Consider the following 16,915-nt stretch of genomic DNA (forward strand, 5'->3'; position numbering starts at 1 on the left):
ATTAAGAGTAGAAAAAGTTTAAATTCATACTGTGTGTCATACTGTTAGAGGGAAACTTTTAAAGATCAGCATTTTTTAATGTGGCAGTTTTTGACATCTGTCACTCAATGTTAAAAAAAAATATTCCACATTCTGATCTCAGTGGTTGAGGTTAATGTGGTTAAAATGATTTTCTCCATCTCTGAATCTGCTGCACCAGTTGCTCCTGTTACCTGTTTTTTTTCCTCATAAAATATAATGAGTCAAAATCATTTGTTGAGCCCTTACTGTACCACTCACTTCTCTTAGCAGCAACAGTATATAGGAGTATATTACACAGATGAGATACTGTTTTATCAACAAATCATACACAGATGTAGCAGATGCTAGAAAGAAATGAAAGTTATCTTAATTAATAAGAGCTTCAACATAGTCAAACTGCTGACCATGCATGCAGGTCAACATACATTTGACCATATTTTTAATTGGTTGACCCTAACTTCCAAAACAATGAACACCATGAAATAATGTACAAATGGACTGAAATGGAATTGTTTTATTTATATTTATTTACATTATTGCACTATGTACCGCTAATCTTGACAACCCAGCTGTATTTTGACAGTGTTGCGTTAAGAACATAACTTATCAGAGATAACTTGCAGAGTTCTGCCAGTAAGTTGACTGCCCACCGGACCTGAGCATCAGGGAATTTAAAAAAAAGAAATTGTAATATGTTTTCTAAACTAACTTGTTATACAAGTAGCTTAGCTACTTTAAGGAATAGCTCTAATAGAGCGTGTGTGTTGCTGCACCAACACTGGTCGGCAGCGCACACAGACGCTGGGACAAGCCAGAGGACGACTGCCACTTAGAACCAGAACCAGAGCAACCCACCTGCCATCCGCAGAGAGACTCACTGAGAGCAGGCAGAGAGCGGGAGAGTTTCTGCTAAAAACAAGCACCAGGGGAGACATTAGAACAGCTGCTCGCTAACAGTCACAGCAGAGAGCAGGAGGGAGGACGTCTCATTCCGCTACTCTGTGCTGCGACTCTCCCACTGCTGCGGACTCACAGAGCAGACACTTAAGTTAACAACTATAGCATCAGTCTTCCAACTAAGTATTGATAACACAACAATCCTTCCTCCCACGCATGATCGCGATTTGATTCAGAGTGTGCAAGGGGAGGAAGGGCTATTCGCATTCTGTTGTTAATATGCTTGTGAGAGAGAGAGAGACAGAGCGAGAGTGGGGCAAGGGGGCTGAGCAAATCAATGCACTCTACTATAAAATACGATTTTGTCCAATTTAAAAGTTAAAAAAAAAAGGTTTTATTCTAGAGCTGATTGTAGGCCTATATAAACAAAATTGGCTCGGCCAAGTGTCAGCAGCAGCAATTTTAAGGATTTGTGTCCAAACACCTGAATTTTAACTGACTTCTTGTTTCCTCAATAGGGAAAAACAAGGTTGGAGTCACTGCGGAGAAGCAGCCAGTCAAAGAGGATGGACAACCGCAGAAGATGAAGACAAATCCTTCAAAGAAGGAGAAGTCAGTCCTCCAGGGGAAACTGACCAAGCTGGCGATGCAGATTGGCAAAGCAGGTCAGTGTTTCCTCTAGGTTGACTGCTTTGGGGCGCTGGGTGGTGGCCCTACTCCCACGGGGTGGGAGGGCGGGGGGTCAAACTCAAGACATTCCTCTCTTTTTTTACTCTGCTCGGCTCGCATTCACATCATTTTTCTGTCGCTCGCTCTCTGCACTCGCTCAACAAAACACGCTCATTTACACAGTCACTACACACACACACACACACACACTAAGCACTGCCCTATTCCTTAACGGAGCTACGCTACTCTTATACCTTTCACATAGATGTCCTTTGAAGAATAAAGAGAGGGAGGATGACTTAAAACAATTCCACAATAACTTATGATGTTATTGTGCTTGCATAGTGTGTGAGTGAAAATCATTAGTGGCCCATTGATATTAATGATTGTGTGGAATTTTTTGCAGCGGTGGTGCGGCACTGCTGAATGAATATAGGGGAAACACTGCAGGTACATGACTGTTGTGTGAATAGCACAGTGATGTGTGCTCTTCCACAGTGAAATGTAGGAAAAATGCAGTCCTGTTATTTAGCTCAACCTCATTCAGTACTTTTACATTAGGTCTCTTCATGGCATATTACTGCTCCATGATGTGTGTTGATCCTCTCTGAGATGGTCCTCAGACTGTATACAGGTGTTCAACTGTGAAACAACTCCTACCATATAAAACCATCTGTGCTGATATTTAGAAGAACTTCATGAGATGGAGGTCAGGCAGTGACATTCTGTGGGCGGAGAGATGTGAAAATTAGCTTATTAAAAGATATTGCTCTTCAGACTTTCTGCTGCTGGACACAAACGAGAGCACATGTTCTCTCCACTTCAGTGATGATCCTGTCTTAGCCCAAAAATTCCAGCAGTAATAATCTTTGATCAGTCTTACTCTCTTTGATCACTTATTTAGTCACCCATATTATTTGCCTATACACATACAAACTGCACATCAACAAGTCAAACCTATGTTCTACATTTTTAACTTTACAGTTGTCTAATCCAAATCAAAACCGTCAGACACATCGCAACACATCGTCATAATCTCTACCTTGTGTCTAGGGCTGGGCGATATGACCAAAATCTCATATCCTGATAAAGCTCATTTCCTGATAACGATACCTATCCCAACATAGCGTGTTTTAATTCAATGAATAAATAGTTGATCTGTACCCCGCTCCCTCCTCCCGCTGTCTGTCCATCCTTTGCGCGAATTAAATTAATGTGTTGTTTGTAGTTGTTGTCAACTCGAGTACTTCACCTGCTTCACTGTCTCTCCTGTGTGTGCAGCACACACAACGAGGTCTCAGCCCCATCCATGGTGAACCATAGAGAGCAGAGGAGAGCAGTGTGACCAGAAATGACAGCAAAAACGACTCTCACACCGAGCTGAATTTAAACGAGTGCACATACATTTGGTAAATAACATAAATAAAGACAATCTCTACTGCACTTTGCTGTCATTTTATAGTCACCGTCTTGCTGCTTCTCTGCTTTATCTCAGCGCGGGCAGGGCTGAGCCCTCAGTGTGTGTGTGCAGTGCAGCAGAGGAGACAGACAGCAGTGGAGAGTTGACAACAACTAAACTCGTTATGTCACTGTAAATGCAATATATGCTTCGTGAGTGAAAAGCCAAGAAGAATAATTTATCAATGTAATCCACGTGAATCCGACTCCAAATGATGAAAAATATTTCTGTAAAGAGTGTGATTTGCATCACAACGAAATAAACCATAGAGCATAATATGAAACGATAGACATTTTTCTCTTGTCACACGATATACATCGCCACATCGCACAGCCTTACTTGTGTCTGAGAGAGTGGTAAAAAATTGATGTTTCACTCTCTCCCAGGAGTTGTCCTTCTTCAAACTCTCAGTCCTACTCTGACTGGTTTTAGTCATTTTCAAACTGATAATTGGTTTGCTCTGAATCAGTGGATGAGTGAGCTTAGTTTTTCCCCTTGGTTCAGTTTCTCCTCACATAAAACAATTCAAGTGAACCACAATGCATCACTAAAAGCAATGTAAGAACGTTCACTTCACTCATTGGTCAGATGTGTCTGGAGCAGGAGCGAGAAAGTAAACCCAGGAAGAAGCTCCTGTCTTCCAGTTATCACAAAGACAACATATTTTTTTGCTAGTACAGGTCAGATCTCGATTGATTCTCTGGCTAACTGCTAGAAACTGTTGATTTTGCTCATCGACATCCCAGCGTGCAAAGCACACTTGGCAGGAGCCGTTTAGTTTGTTTTGTTTGTGACCAAGTGAGACCACTTCCTCTAGAGTCTTGGTGAGGTTGTTTTGGTCCCCGAGTATGATTGCTGTGCTCGGATCTGCCTAAACGAACCATATCGGGGGGGAAACAGAGATGTCAGATTCAACTAAAACATGCAGGTTTGAAAATGGCCTTAGGATGACTCTGGTTAACTCTCTGTCTTTCTGTCTGCCTTCAGGTCTGTTCATGTCAACTCTCACCATCCTCATCCTAATTATTCGTTTCCTGATCGACACCTTTTGGACTCAGGGAGTTCCCTGGTCCAAGGAGTGTCTGCCCGTCTATGTGCAATTCCTGGTCAAGTTCTTCATCATCGGTGTGACTGTGCTGGTGGTAGCCGTGCCTGAAGGTCTCCCTCTGGCTGTCACCATCTCCCTGGCATATTCAGTCAAGGTCTGTTTGTATATAATATTATACAGCTTGTCAGCCTGAACACATACAGCCTAAAAAACACAAGCCTAGGATAATCGTGTACTTGTGAAATTAAGGCCAGTTTATTACAGGGATTTTTAGATGGTAGTGTCTGCAAGATGAATTCCTGGATATTAAATGTTCAACTGCAATTTTCTGTAGTGGTCCCAGTAATATTTATTGTTAAAATGTACTGAGGTAGCATATCACATGACATGTTTAAGTAACATTTTGATTAAAAAAAAGTTATAAATGCAGTTGCAAGAACAATACTGTCTACTCATATTTTAAGATGTTTGATTTGAAAGTGAACTTATTTTAATTGTAACTATAACTAATTAAAACTAACTTAAATTCACCAACAGTGATCAACTTTTGTACATTCCCAGGAGGAAGGTGCAGTTATGTTACCAGCAGCAGGTAAAACAGTAGATGTTTTAAGAGAGCTGGATACTGAATCAGACTCTACACCATTGTTGCTGAACTGATCCTCAAGTACATTGATTCGAATTTCTTAACTTATCAGAAATTCAGTTTTACAAAAATCAACCTGTACTTTTTTTTTATCCATATGATTTCATAATTGAATTTTCCTAAAAATTCTCATTAGTCTAGCGTAATTGAAACTGACATAGTTATCTGTCTAATACCATGTGTCTATTCTTATGTCATATTAATACTTTTTGTACCACACACCAGTTGTACAGTTTTCACAATATTTATTGACCCCTTGGTTGGAGCAGTAAGAACCTCAAGATGAACTTGTGTCCCATTTGACCCTCTCCCAGACAATCCTGGAGCATTACTGTTCATTCTATGGACTGTCGTTAGTAAGTTTAGGGGAAATCACCTCCGGTACTGTTACTCTACTCATTTGTCAGAAAATGATGAAGGACAACAATCTAGTCCGCCACCTTGACGCCTGTGAGACGATGGGCAACGCCACGACGATCTGCTCCGACAAGACGGGCACGCTAACCATGAACCGCATGACGGTGGTGCAAACCTACATTGGAGGATGCTACAACAAGAAGGTGCCAAAGCCGGACCAGATCTCCGCCAAGATCCTGGACCTGCTCGTCCAGGGCATTGGGGTCAACTGCGCCTACACCTCCAAGATTATGGTGAGCTGTAAAAATAGCTGTCCATTCAGGAAGCTGTGTGAGTTAAGCATTTGTCCTTTGAGAGCTGGTTGGTTTGGAGAGGTCTCATCTGATCTCTGCCTCCTTGATCCACGTCAGAGATCACAGCACAGTGGGGACAGTTTCCACTACAAGAGTTAACAAGTACCAACAAGTGTTGTAACAAGTTTCTTGTCAGTTCACTGTAACTGTAACTAATATCTATTTTCAGTATTGATTAGTCTACATTTATTTTCTTGATTAATTGATTAGTCTAGTATAGAGGGTCGTCTAATGAATCTGGCTATAAATGATCACTAGCTGAAAAGGTTGGGAACTAGAGGTCTATAAAATGAACAAAGACAATGATAAATGTTGAAAGTCTTGTGATTAAATGTTTTATCTGAGCAACAATTCAAAACCCAAAGATATTCAGTTTATTGTCACATAAGACAAAAAGTGGCAAATCCTCACAACTGAGAACCTGGAACCAGACAATATTTGGTATTTTTATTTGAAAAAAGCTTAAACTACTATCAAAACAGTTGCAGATCATCTTTTCTGTCAGTTGACTAGGTTTTGGACCAGTTGTTTTAGCTCTACTCCAAAGTATTCTCAGCAGGTGTTCAGACTGAAAACAGACCTGCATTAAAAACACATTGTCTTTTTATGGTTGTGAAATTCTGTAAAGACTGCAACATACCATCTTTATTTGTTTAACTCATCCTACTAAAGCCTCATATTAACTTTAGAATACATTTTTTACAGAATGATGGAAGTGAACTTTGCTCTCCGTCTCATGCATTGAATCTCTTCACAGCCAGTACGGACAGGAAGAATGATTACAGTGACTAAAAACTGTGTTGGCGTGTATATATGAACATGTGATTATTTTATTAAGATAGATTAGAAATAATGTGAATCTATACCATAAACACTAAACTGTCACTTGTTTTGTTTTGTTGTTTTGTGTGTTGAAAGTTGTGTCTCACAGCTGCTGTGTTGCTGCAGTTGTGAGTTTAATCCCCACACCTTCTGCTTCCTTCAGCCTCCAGAGAAGGAGGGCGGGTTGCCTCGCCAGGTGGGAAACAAGACTGAATGTGCCTTACTAGGACTCACCCTTGACCTGCATAAAGACTACCAGACTGTCCGCAACAAGATCCCAGAGGAGAAACTGTTCAAGGTGTATACCTTTAACTCAGCGAGGAAGTCCATGAGCACCGTGCTGAAGAACCACGACGGCAGCTACCAAATGTTCAGCAAAGGGGCCTCTGAGATCCTGCTTGGGAAGTAGGTTTAGTGCTGCTGATTACACAGCTCTGTGCTCAGTCAGATGATGATTACATGACCCTGTCCTGTGGTTCCAGGTGCAATAAGATCCTGACAGCCAGCGGTGAGGCCAGAGCCTTCAAACCTCGGGACAGAGACAATTTGGTGAAGAACGTGATCGAGCCGATGGCGTCAGAGGGCCTGAGAACCATCTGCCTTGCCTACAGAGACTTCCCCACCGCTGACGGAGAGCCAGACTGGGACAACGAGGGCCACATCCTCACTGGCCTTACCTGCATCGCTGTGGTTGGCATCGAGGACCCTGTGCGACCTGAGGTCTGTAAGCCCTGACACATGGAGGCAACCAGCCAAGCCAATCACAGTACAACACAGCTGCAGGTTGTCCCACTCTATCTGCCCCAGTTAATCATAGAATCTGAGAAGGAGCTCCTTCAAACACTGTGGTCCATTTTTATTTTAAGACTCTTTTATGTAAATGTTTCTACATGTAACATCAATTCCTAAATGTATGAAATGAATTAAGGGCTGACAGCAGTCCACCTGGTAATCATGGCCTGTATTTATCAAGCTTCTCAAAGGATATCTATCTGACTCTGATCGGTGCTGATATTCAGGGGCTGCAGGGACATTTTGTGAGAGAAGAGATGTTTTGGGAATGCTTGATTTATTTGATGTTTATTTGTTTAGGGACAAGTATATACCATGAACTTAACACAGCATTTATAGCCTAAGCTAGTTTGCAATGCCGTCCCTAGATGGGCTTTTAAAATACATAAAACTCAACAGTAAAATACATACAGTATGAAACTGCACAAGACTCAACAATACATACACATACATTAAAGCACAAAACACAAAATTCCACAATATATATGCATACATTACAGCAAAAAAACTCAACAACAAAGTACATACAAAGCAGCACAAAACACAAAAAACTGACAAACAAATATACCATAATGACTTGAGACTTATTGAAAGAAACTATTTTGACAAAAAATGAAAAGTTTTTGACCGACCTAGTGATTGGTTACAAAAGAGACCATATGCTAATAAACTTGCCTTGTGACAGTGTCATCACTATTGGTGATACAGCTCCTGTGCAGAGTGAAGTTAATCTGGAAAAACAAACTGCAGCCCATAGAGGGTCTGTGACATCATCACTGCCTGAGCAGTAATGTTTATTACATGCAAGATGCTGCACTATTACAGGCTTTAAAACGATGTGACTGAACAGAACTGACATGAGATCATATTTTTACATATATAAAATTGATCATAGCCATAAGTTGATCACCTTTATTATCTTTTTATACACATAAAATTTTAGCTTATTATTTCAACTTTACAGCTGGGACTGTGGTAACTTAGACATGTCACTCCCTCAGTTGTCCTTCTCCTGCTGACAGTCAGTGTAACTTTCAGCACGATTCTTAGACACTTGATAAAAACAGTCCTTTCAATTAGGGCATGCTTTTAAAAATATGTTTAAGAATTTCTTGACAGCCATCGGGCTGAATGCAGCATCTCACAGCTACCACAACAGTCCACTAATCCTACAGATGTCTCACAGGCAACATTAAACCCCACAGAGCCAACATTTCAGCAGCCATGTTACTTTCTAATGCTACAACATACCTCCATAGATTTCACCACAAGATGAAGCTGTTTATTAACTTCCATCAACACAAAGGTGGACTTTCTGTCCATTAAAATGTCCAAACTGAACTCCTGCTGCATGTGAAGATGCTGCCATCACTTTTTGTCAGTTTTTACATGTGTTATTCACTATCTACCTATCTACCTGTTTTTTCTTCTGTTCTTATCAGGTACCAGAAGCCATCAGAAAGTGCCAGCGGGCCGGGGTCACTGTCCGCATGGTGACCGGAGACAACATCATCACTGCCCGTGCCATCGCCGCCAAATGTGGCATCCTGCAACCCGGAGATGACTTCCTGTGTCTAGAGGGCAAAGAGTTTAACCAGCGGATTCGCAACGAGCTGGGAGAGGTCAGGCAATCACAGACTGGGCTTAAAGACAGCAGTTTTTGCCCTAAACTTGACTTTAAGTCTGTCTTCTATCAATCTAACACTAGATTTAATGACCCCATGACCCTTCTTCTAGCAGCACCTTCTGGTCAACTTTATATTTTTAGCTCCACTACTTGTAATGAAAAATCATCAGAATATTGTTTGTTCATATTGTGGCTGTAATGAACACTGAAGCCTCTAGAGGCAGTGTGTTTTGTTTGGTAACTCTTCAATCAAAGAGACTGAATTTCTTTCTCAGACTGTTTTGAAGAGGCAAGTTGCCTTAAGAAGTACAACAATATGAATGAGAGAAAAAGTCTGAAAAATAGCTGATTTTGTGTGGCAGACTATATTTTTTATTAATGTCCTGCCCGGACATTTTCTGCCACCAATTTGATTCATCTTGTGACCCCTTGTGAGGATCCAGAGGTTGGGACCCACCTCTGCTTCAGGGATACTTGCAGCACTTTAGTCTGATAAACTGGTTTAAAGTAATATTTTGCAACTAAAACTTGATATTTATATCTTTTCTCTTTTTCTGCAGATTGAGCAGGAACGTATTGATAAGATTTGGCCAAAGCTGAGAGTACTTGCCAGATCTTCTCCAACAGACAAACACACTCTGGTTAAAGGTGAGACACACTTTAACCAGGTCAAAGAGGGAGGGAGGGGGAATCAGACAGTGAAACAACCAAGGCAAAGACAAATGTATGCAGTTTCAAAGTGCTCTACGTACATTTAAACATTGAAACGAAAATAATCTCAACAATAGTGAATACAAGAAAATGTGAACATAAGTGCAAATTGAAAGGAATTCAGAGGCGACGCTTACATCCTCATTTGTTCCATAAATGTGTCTCAAGTGTCTCAGCTGTGTGTCTGTCTGTCTCTCTCCCAGGAATCATCGACAGCACGGCGCTGGGGCAGAGACAGGTCGTTGCGGTGACTGGAGACGGAACAAATGATGGTCCCGCCCTCAAGAAAGCAGATATTGGCTTTGCCATGGTAACAACTGTTGCTGATGTCAGCAAACTGCTGCTGCTTGTTAACTTTGTAACTTTTAAGACCGTTATTATAAACAGTTACACTGTTTAACCTGTTTAACCTGTACGAATATAGGGTAAGCAGTAATAAATTTTAACACAATCATTAATATCGAAAAGACACAAGTAAGGGAAACAGGGATGCAATTTAAGAGACTTGGGATGCACCCCAAATGAATGTTAAACTTCCTGCTGTCTGTTGTCAGCCACAAGGTCAAAGGTCAAACAACTGATTACTCTATCAATCCAGATTTGATTGATCCTGCTTATTGGTCTTTATTCATTATCCATTCTATTGATTCATTTCATATACATCTAATTGATAAATTAAAGATCCATTCTCCCAAATCCTCTTTGTGTCAAGTGTCAGAACATGTGTTGATCTGCTGGGAGTCAACTGATCCTGACGTAAGTGTGTTGGTCCAATCAGAGATGTATATTTAGATGATCATATGACTCACTGCCTCTCTGACAGTTATATAAAGTAGTTGTTAATGATTTACACTGGATCAGGACTCAGCAGGTCTGCTACTGAAACAGTTATCAGCATCTTCAGATGTAGACCGACAGGATCAGGTTCAGGACCAGACCTCTGAATCAGCCCTGGTCTAAACTGAGGCTCAGGGTCAGGTTTACATAAGTTAACTTATATATTGTGTTCTGCAGGGCATCGCAGGTACGGACGTGGCAAAAGAGGCGTCTGACATCATCCTGACAGACGACAACTTCAGCAGTATCGTGAAGGCTGTGATGTGGGGCAGGAATGTCTATGACAGCATCGCCAAGTTTCTGCAATTCCAGCTCACCGTCAATGTGGTTGCTGTCATCGTGGCCTTTACTGGAGCCTGCATCATCCAGGTCAGAGCCACCTGACACTAAGGGCTGGACAAAATAACAAGAACATCTAACAGTCCAACAGTCTGATCCTATAGAGAGCGGTGACTGTCAGAGAGGATTTGTGTTTGTTGGCAGGTTTTTCTGTTGTTTTGTCGACTCTTGATAACCAGAGCACCAGATGGTCCCTGGCTTAAAGACATTGTCTTCACATGAACATAATTCAGTTTTTTCTGCTTTTTAGACAAATTCAATTCAGTTGGAAAAAGGTGATGTCACTTACAGTATTTCTGTGCACCATCCAGAGTTTAGCAACAATTGAATCAAAAAGTAATGACAGTCATGTGGTAGTTTACTTATATCAGGCCTTTCTGATCACACCAGTCCCACACAGTCATAATTAAGTAGATTAACTTTTCTGAGTTTTTGAGTGTTAAACTCTAATAAAACTTATTTTTATCTTTGATTGTTGCTTATGTAGTCATTTAATGTTAGAAAGAAATATTTGAGATTTGAAACCAGGTTTTCAGGGACTTTCAAGATTCTGTTACAGTACAAAAAATACTGATGTTGTTTGTGAGGGCTGGCCCAATGTGCTGGCTTGGCCTCTGGGAACAATTTGGTGTTTTGTGTCTTGTACAAGGAAATGCTCCCCAGCACAGCTGCCCATGTTGTAGATATATAATCAGGTAAGATCTCTTTTGTGAGATAGACTTGAGTACAGCAATAGGTCAGTTTACAAACTTTAGGAAGATCATTTATGTAAATTAGAAACAACAAGCACCCTAAAATACCAGACTTATGCTTTAAACAGGAAAATGTCTTTTATGTGTCCAGGCCACAATAAGCAACAACAACAGTATAACTGACAATCAAACCAATCAAAACCAAAAATCTTCCTACAGGGTTCCTGCAGATCCTTAAAGTTGTCTTAAAAAGTCTTATTTTTTAATTATGGTAGGTCTTAAATCTGCAGTGAGGAACTCGTACATATAAATGAATGTCCATTATGTTCAAGCCCTTGCCAAACAATTCACACAATGCTGATTAAGCCTATCACCGCCAGATAAAACTCTCTGTATTTCACAGTATACCAGAGATTTTAATCTGATGTTGGGTTTGACATTCCCGTGCTGGCTGGATCAATGATGATGATGACAAGTTGATTTCAAAAATAAATCTCAGCCCTAATGTGCATTCGTTTTGCTGTGGAAAGGGTATTAATTTAATTAATTTAATTTTCTCTGTCAGGGTCTTAAAAAGGCCTTAAAAAGCATTAAATTTGATTTCAAAAAGTGTGCTGAAACCTTGAAATATTCTGCTTTTAAATGTTCAGGTTCCTCTGATGGCTATTTTCCTGGTTTTAATGGATAACTCTGGCCTTGTTTCCTCTTCTGAATGACAGAAAAATTCTTAATCTCCGAGTTGATGGGGTTGTGTTTTCTCTGCTGACAGTATGTCTGTGTTTGTGTCTTCAGGACTCTCCTCTGAAAGCTGTGCAGATGCTGTGGGTCAACCTCATCATGGACAGTTTTGCCTCGCTGGCTCTCGCCACCGAGCCACCAACTGAGGCGCTGCTGCTCAGGAACCCGTACGGCCGCGACAAGCCACTCATCTCCCGCACCATGATGAAAAACATCCTAGGACACGCCGTCTACCAGCTGACTCTCATTTTCACCCTGCTCTTCATGGGTCAGTGGACTCACTACATACTGAGTCACAGATCCACATAATTCTGTATCTAACACATTCAGATGAACTGAAATTACTCTCCTCTGAGAGGCAGATAAGGTTGTGCCCATCCAGACTGCACAGTACACTGATAAGGATATAAATCCTATACTGTATATTGGACAGCACTCCTCTGGTTACTGCAGTCCTCATCTCATTCAACACATGAGGCAGGGGCACCACCTGCTTTGCATATCTGATTTACAAGAGATGCATTTTGTGCATTTACTAAATCAAAAATATGATAATACATAAAACAAAATGAGAAATACCGAAGTACAAACAAAAGGAGAAATAAAATATAAAAATCACACTAGAAGTTATGATGGATGATAGCAAGCTGGAAGTTGTAGAAATATTTCATGAGTAGGGACCTGAAAACTGACAGTAGTGCAGGCTACAGCCGCAGGCTGTCATACAGCTTGTGAGGGGTTGGGAATTCACGTGTTCTGGGCCAGACCTAATTTAGCCTCGGACATCATTAATGAAACTATGAAATCAACTATGAAATGAACGGGTAGCCAGTAGGGTTGCCGCGGTGGTCGATGTTACCGGTGTTACACGGTGTTGGGACCTACACCGATTACATTACTTGCCCACCGCCAATACCGTAGTTTTACTATAGAAACAAACCTGTTTATTTCATTTTCGCGTATCAGCGCCCACGTTCATCAAATAAAAAAACTCCAATTAAAGTATCAAGCTTGTTATCAATGCTTAGTTGGACGACAGACACTACAATTATAACCTGACAGTGTCTGCTCCGGGAGCGTCTGCAGCAGCAAAAAGTAGCAGAGTGAGACGTCTGTTCTCCGTCCTGCTGCTGTAAACAAACATAACGCTATCTTTTAGCGAGCAGCAACTCTCCCGCTCTCTGCCTGCTTACCCTACTCTTGGTGTGTCTCTCCGGATGGCAGGCAAGTTGCTCCGGTTCTGGTTTTAAGCGGCGGGCGTCCTCTGGCTCGCCCCCGCATCTGTGTGCGCCGCAGCCCGGCTGTACACAGAGGACAACCGGCTGGCAGCAGCCTGAAGTAGCCAGTGAAGGGAGGCTGAGACGGGTGATGTGACTGAGGTTGCATTTCACATAAATAACTCCAATAGCTCATGCAAAAACATCAAAAAATATTTTAATATATTACAATGAACTAATGAATCTCATTAAAATACATTAATTCATCATTACACATGTAAGTGATTGGAGTTTGATGTAGAAGTGAAGGAATTGGGTTGATTTGTGCAATTGCTCAGTAATCTTTGATCCTTACAGGTGAGAAGATCTTTGATATTAGGAGCGGCAGGAATGCACCCCTCCATGCCCCGCCCTCTCAGCACTACACCATTGTGTTCAACACTTTCGTCCTGATGCAGCTGTTCAATGAACTCAATGCTCGAATGATTCATGGCGAGCGGAACATCTTTAAAGGCATCTTCAACAACCCCATCTTCTGTTCCATCCTCGTGGGAACCTTCCTCGTACAGGTAACCTGTCAGGGACGGGGCCGTCATCACACCTGGGGTGCTTTCCATTCTGCTAATGTCTGCTTCCTCCCATCCTCGCTCCTCCGTCCTCTGGCCGTGACCCAGAAACTGATCTCCCTCAGCCATCATCGAGAATGTTCCAACCCCTTAAATGCACGAAGAAACAGGTTTTTTACCAGACAGCAACACCCCTTTGATGAATGTCTTTACTAATTGGTCAGCTGATCTGACAAAACAGTAAACAGTTGGGCTGTTGTGGAAACAGCTTTAATGTAATACAGCAGTGTAGCAGATCAGGAAAACTACCAGGAAACAGGAATGACGGCACCAACAGCAGCTGTTCACATTCATAAAATAAAAATTACATATGTGTAGAATCTCAATCATGAATTAATCATAAAAACACTCTTGAAACTTTGTTTATTTCCTCTTTATAAGCCAAACAGATTCTCTACTTATGTTTTTTCTTATTTTCAGGTACATCTTGGCTCATTCAGGAAAAATATACAGCTGCACAGTCTCTCATTTACCTCAGCCTGAAAAGGATGTCAGACTTTCACAAACTAAATAGGCAATTATACTGTTTAAAGATTTTAGCTGTTTTTATTGCTCCTTCACGTCTGTTCTGTTCTTTCAGCAATGAACAGATTTTAGGTCTAATTATGGATTTGTGTTATTTCTATCAGTCACGTTCTGTGACGGCCAGATGCAGCTATAGATCGATAATCAGTATTGAAGCAGCAGTTATCAGCTGTTTTACTTTTAAACTAAACAAAGCATGATTATTTTTATATATTGATGACTTCTTCATATTTGACATTGAGATGATGTGTGTCATAAGTAGTTGTCGTGTCCTCAAAATGACTGTGGAGTGAGCAAGGATGTCCCGTCTCTCTTGCATCCTCACTGGGAGAAGCTGAGACGTGAGGAAGAGACGCGAGTGAGGGAAACGAAGAGCCACGTCAGTCGAATGTAAAGCATACCTAAAGCAAAGTAGTGAGTGATAAAAAGATGTTGTCCCTCTGTCTTCTTGTAGTTTGTCATCGTGCAGTTTGGTGGTAAACCGTTCAGCTGTGTGAGTCTGAACGTCGAGCAGTGGCTGTGGTGTGTCTTTCTGGGACTCGGCAGTCTTGTGTGGGGACAGGTGAGTCACTTGTTTTTAACATGCTTTTGAGTGTGTAATCGCACCCAGGTCCACAAAATAGTCACTACCAGGCCATGAAGAAAACAATATGATTTGGCAAAAATGCTTAAAGCCCCCCCTCCACTCAAAAATGTGTTTCTTCTTGTTCCTTCAGCTGGGTGTTGTTGCGGAGTGATGTATGTGCAGAGTTTGTTTTCGCATTCAGCTGCTGAAAGTAGAAAGTTTCTCTGAGTTCATTAAAAGTCTGATTTTAAGGGGCGGGCCTACAGGCATGATTTGTGACATCACAAATAGTTTGAAGCCAGTCTTGGTCCAATATTCAACTTACACAAGTGTGATGTGAAAACTTGAAGCCTTCCAGTGCACAAACACTGAGAATGAACTTGAAGTGAAGTAGGAGACATCTTGTGTCCAGCAGGAAAAGCTTTGAAATTAAAATATTTGTGTATTCACAGATTCTGATTTTTTAATCGAGGGAGAAGGAGGCGTTGACATTTTAAGGACTTTAACGATAATTGAACTTTTTGTGGAAAAACCATATCAGACACACATTATTATTATGTATTTTATATACATTGAAAACATGTCTGGAGGGGATCTTTAATCATTATAGAACTTGATAGGTTATTTACACAGTAATAACTTTTTAAACTTGCAAATCTGTCTGTGCATCTTCATTCTCATCTTCATCACTTCCTGTTACGCCTACAACAACAGGATGCTGGTTTTGAACTAAAAAACAAAATCTCTGAGAGTTTGAGAAATATAAAACTACTGAGAGCTATAACTTTGTTTCGCTTTACTGTTCAACCACTGATTAGAACATATAAATCATAAGCCAGAAATTTAAAGCCAAAATTCAAATAATGACCAACTCACATGACTAATATAGTTCCAACTTGTTTTGTGTTTTATGGCCGATTAAAAACACGTCTGCAGTTCATTCAGATGTGGTAACAACATTCTCTGTGATCATTTTAACTGTCAATAGAGCCCGTCACCCAGTGGAGCTGCTGTCACAAACCTGGATTTTTATTTCTGTCACTGTAACTCCACACTTCCTGCAGATGTTTCACATTAAAAGCGTTTCAACTGCTTGAAACTTTAACAGAAAAGTAGAAATGACTGACTGAATTTACATCAACAGCCAATTAAAACAGGAACACATGAGAAAACAGGAAAGCTTCTTACTAAAATATCATCACATATAATTACAGATACAGACCTGGTTCTCTCTGAAGCTGATCAGCATCATTAGACAATAAAAACTGCTGTGACATGTTCAGGTCACAGACATGTTGACAGACAGGAAGTGCTGCTGTTGTCTCTGATGGGGGCGGGGGCGGTGAACTGTTTGTGTTTGTCCTCTCTCAGCTGGTGACCAGCATCCCCAACAGCTGGCTGAAGTTCCTGACAACAGCAGGTCACGGCACTCTGCAGGAGGAGATCCCTGAGGAGGAGATTAAGGACCTGGATGAGATTGATCACGCTGAGATGGAGCTGAAGAAGGGAAAGCTGCTCTGGTGCCGCGGCTTCAACCGCATCCAAACTCAGGTACGCTTTCACCTTCTGACTGTGGGTTTTTATAAATCCACCTCTGCTGTGGACATTCAGGAACTCTGACAAAACAAAGTTTGTAGAGATGAGCAGTGCGAGCCTCCTAAAGCTTTTCACATAAACTTCAGATACAACCTCTAAGTGCAATCCAAAGTAAACACAGGAAGTAACGCCCTGGATTAGCTGGTAATTTACAGCAGAAGGATCTACCTCTGACATGAACAGCTGTTTGTTTCCATATGTGAGGCTGAGAGTCCCAGAAGATTCAGCATGTGGTCATGCTTCAGAGGTAGAGACAAACAGAAGATTTGTTTACGTTATTGTCTTATTGGGAAACTGAAGAAAACTACCTGCAGTGGGTTGGTTATCCAGAGTCCAGACCATTGGGACTGTTTGTCACTGAATCAGAACCAGAGTTCA

At 41.2% G+C, this 16,915-nt stretch overlaps 1 protein-coding gene across 3 annotated transcripts in view; it reads left to right on the forward strand.

The window, feature by feature from the left end:
• LOC122982125 (plasma membrane calcium-transporting ATPase 1-like) overlaps nucleotides 1-16,915 on the forward strand; it is a 28,828-nt gene that overhangs the window by 10,080 nt on the left and 1,833 nt on the right. For all 3 annotated transcript variants that reach the window (XM_044351167.1, XM_044351168.1, XM_044351169.1), the window contains 13 exons: nucleotides 1,437-1,583; nucleotides 4,034-4,248; nucleotides 5,148-5,390; nucleotides 6,436-6,677; nucleotides 6,755-6,992; nucleotides 8,507-8,686; nucleotides 9,252-9,339; nucleotides 9,606-9,712; nucleotides 10,417-10,608; nucleotides 12,063-12,276; nucleotides 13,583-13,794; nucleotides 14,831-14,938; nucleotides 16,313-16,492. In XM_044351167.1, coding sequence (XP_044207102.1) covers nucleotides 1,437-1,583; nucleotides 4,034-4,248; nucleotides 5,148-5,390; nucleotides 6,436-6,677; nucleotides 6,755-6,992; nucleotides 8,507-8,686; nucleotides 9,252-9,339; nucleotides 9,606-9,712; nucleotides 10,417-10,608; nucleotides 12,063-12,276; nucleotides 13,583-13,794; nucleotides 14,831-14,938; nucleotides 16,313-16,492 — 2,366 coding nt within the window. The remainder of the gene's footprint in view (nucleotides 1-1,436; nucleotides 1,584-4,033; nucleotides 4,249-5,147; nucleotides 5,391-6,435; nucleotides 6,678-6,754; nucleotides 6,993-8,506; nucleotides 8,687-9,251; nucleotides 9,340-9,605; nucleotides 9,713-10,416; nucleotides 10,609-12,062; nucleotides 12,277-13,582; nucleotides 13,795-14,830; nucleotides 14,939-16,312; nucleotides 16,493-16,915) is intronic.

The sequence above is a fragment of the Thunnus albacares genome, chromosome 5 (assembly GCF_914725855.1).
Source record: "Thunnus albacares chromosome 5, fThuAlb1.1, whole genome shotgun sequence".
In the NCBI taxonomy this organism is placed as follows: domain Eukaryota; kingdom Metazoa; phylum Chordata; class Actinopteri; order Scombriformes; family Scombridae; genus Thunnus; species Thunnus albacares.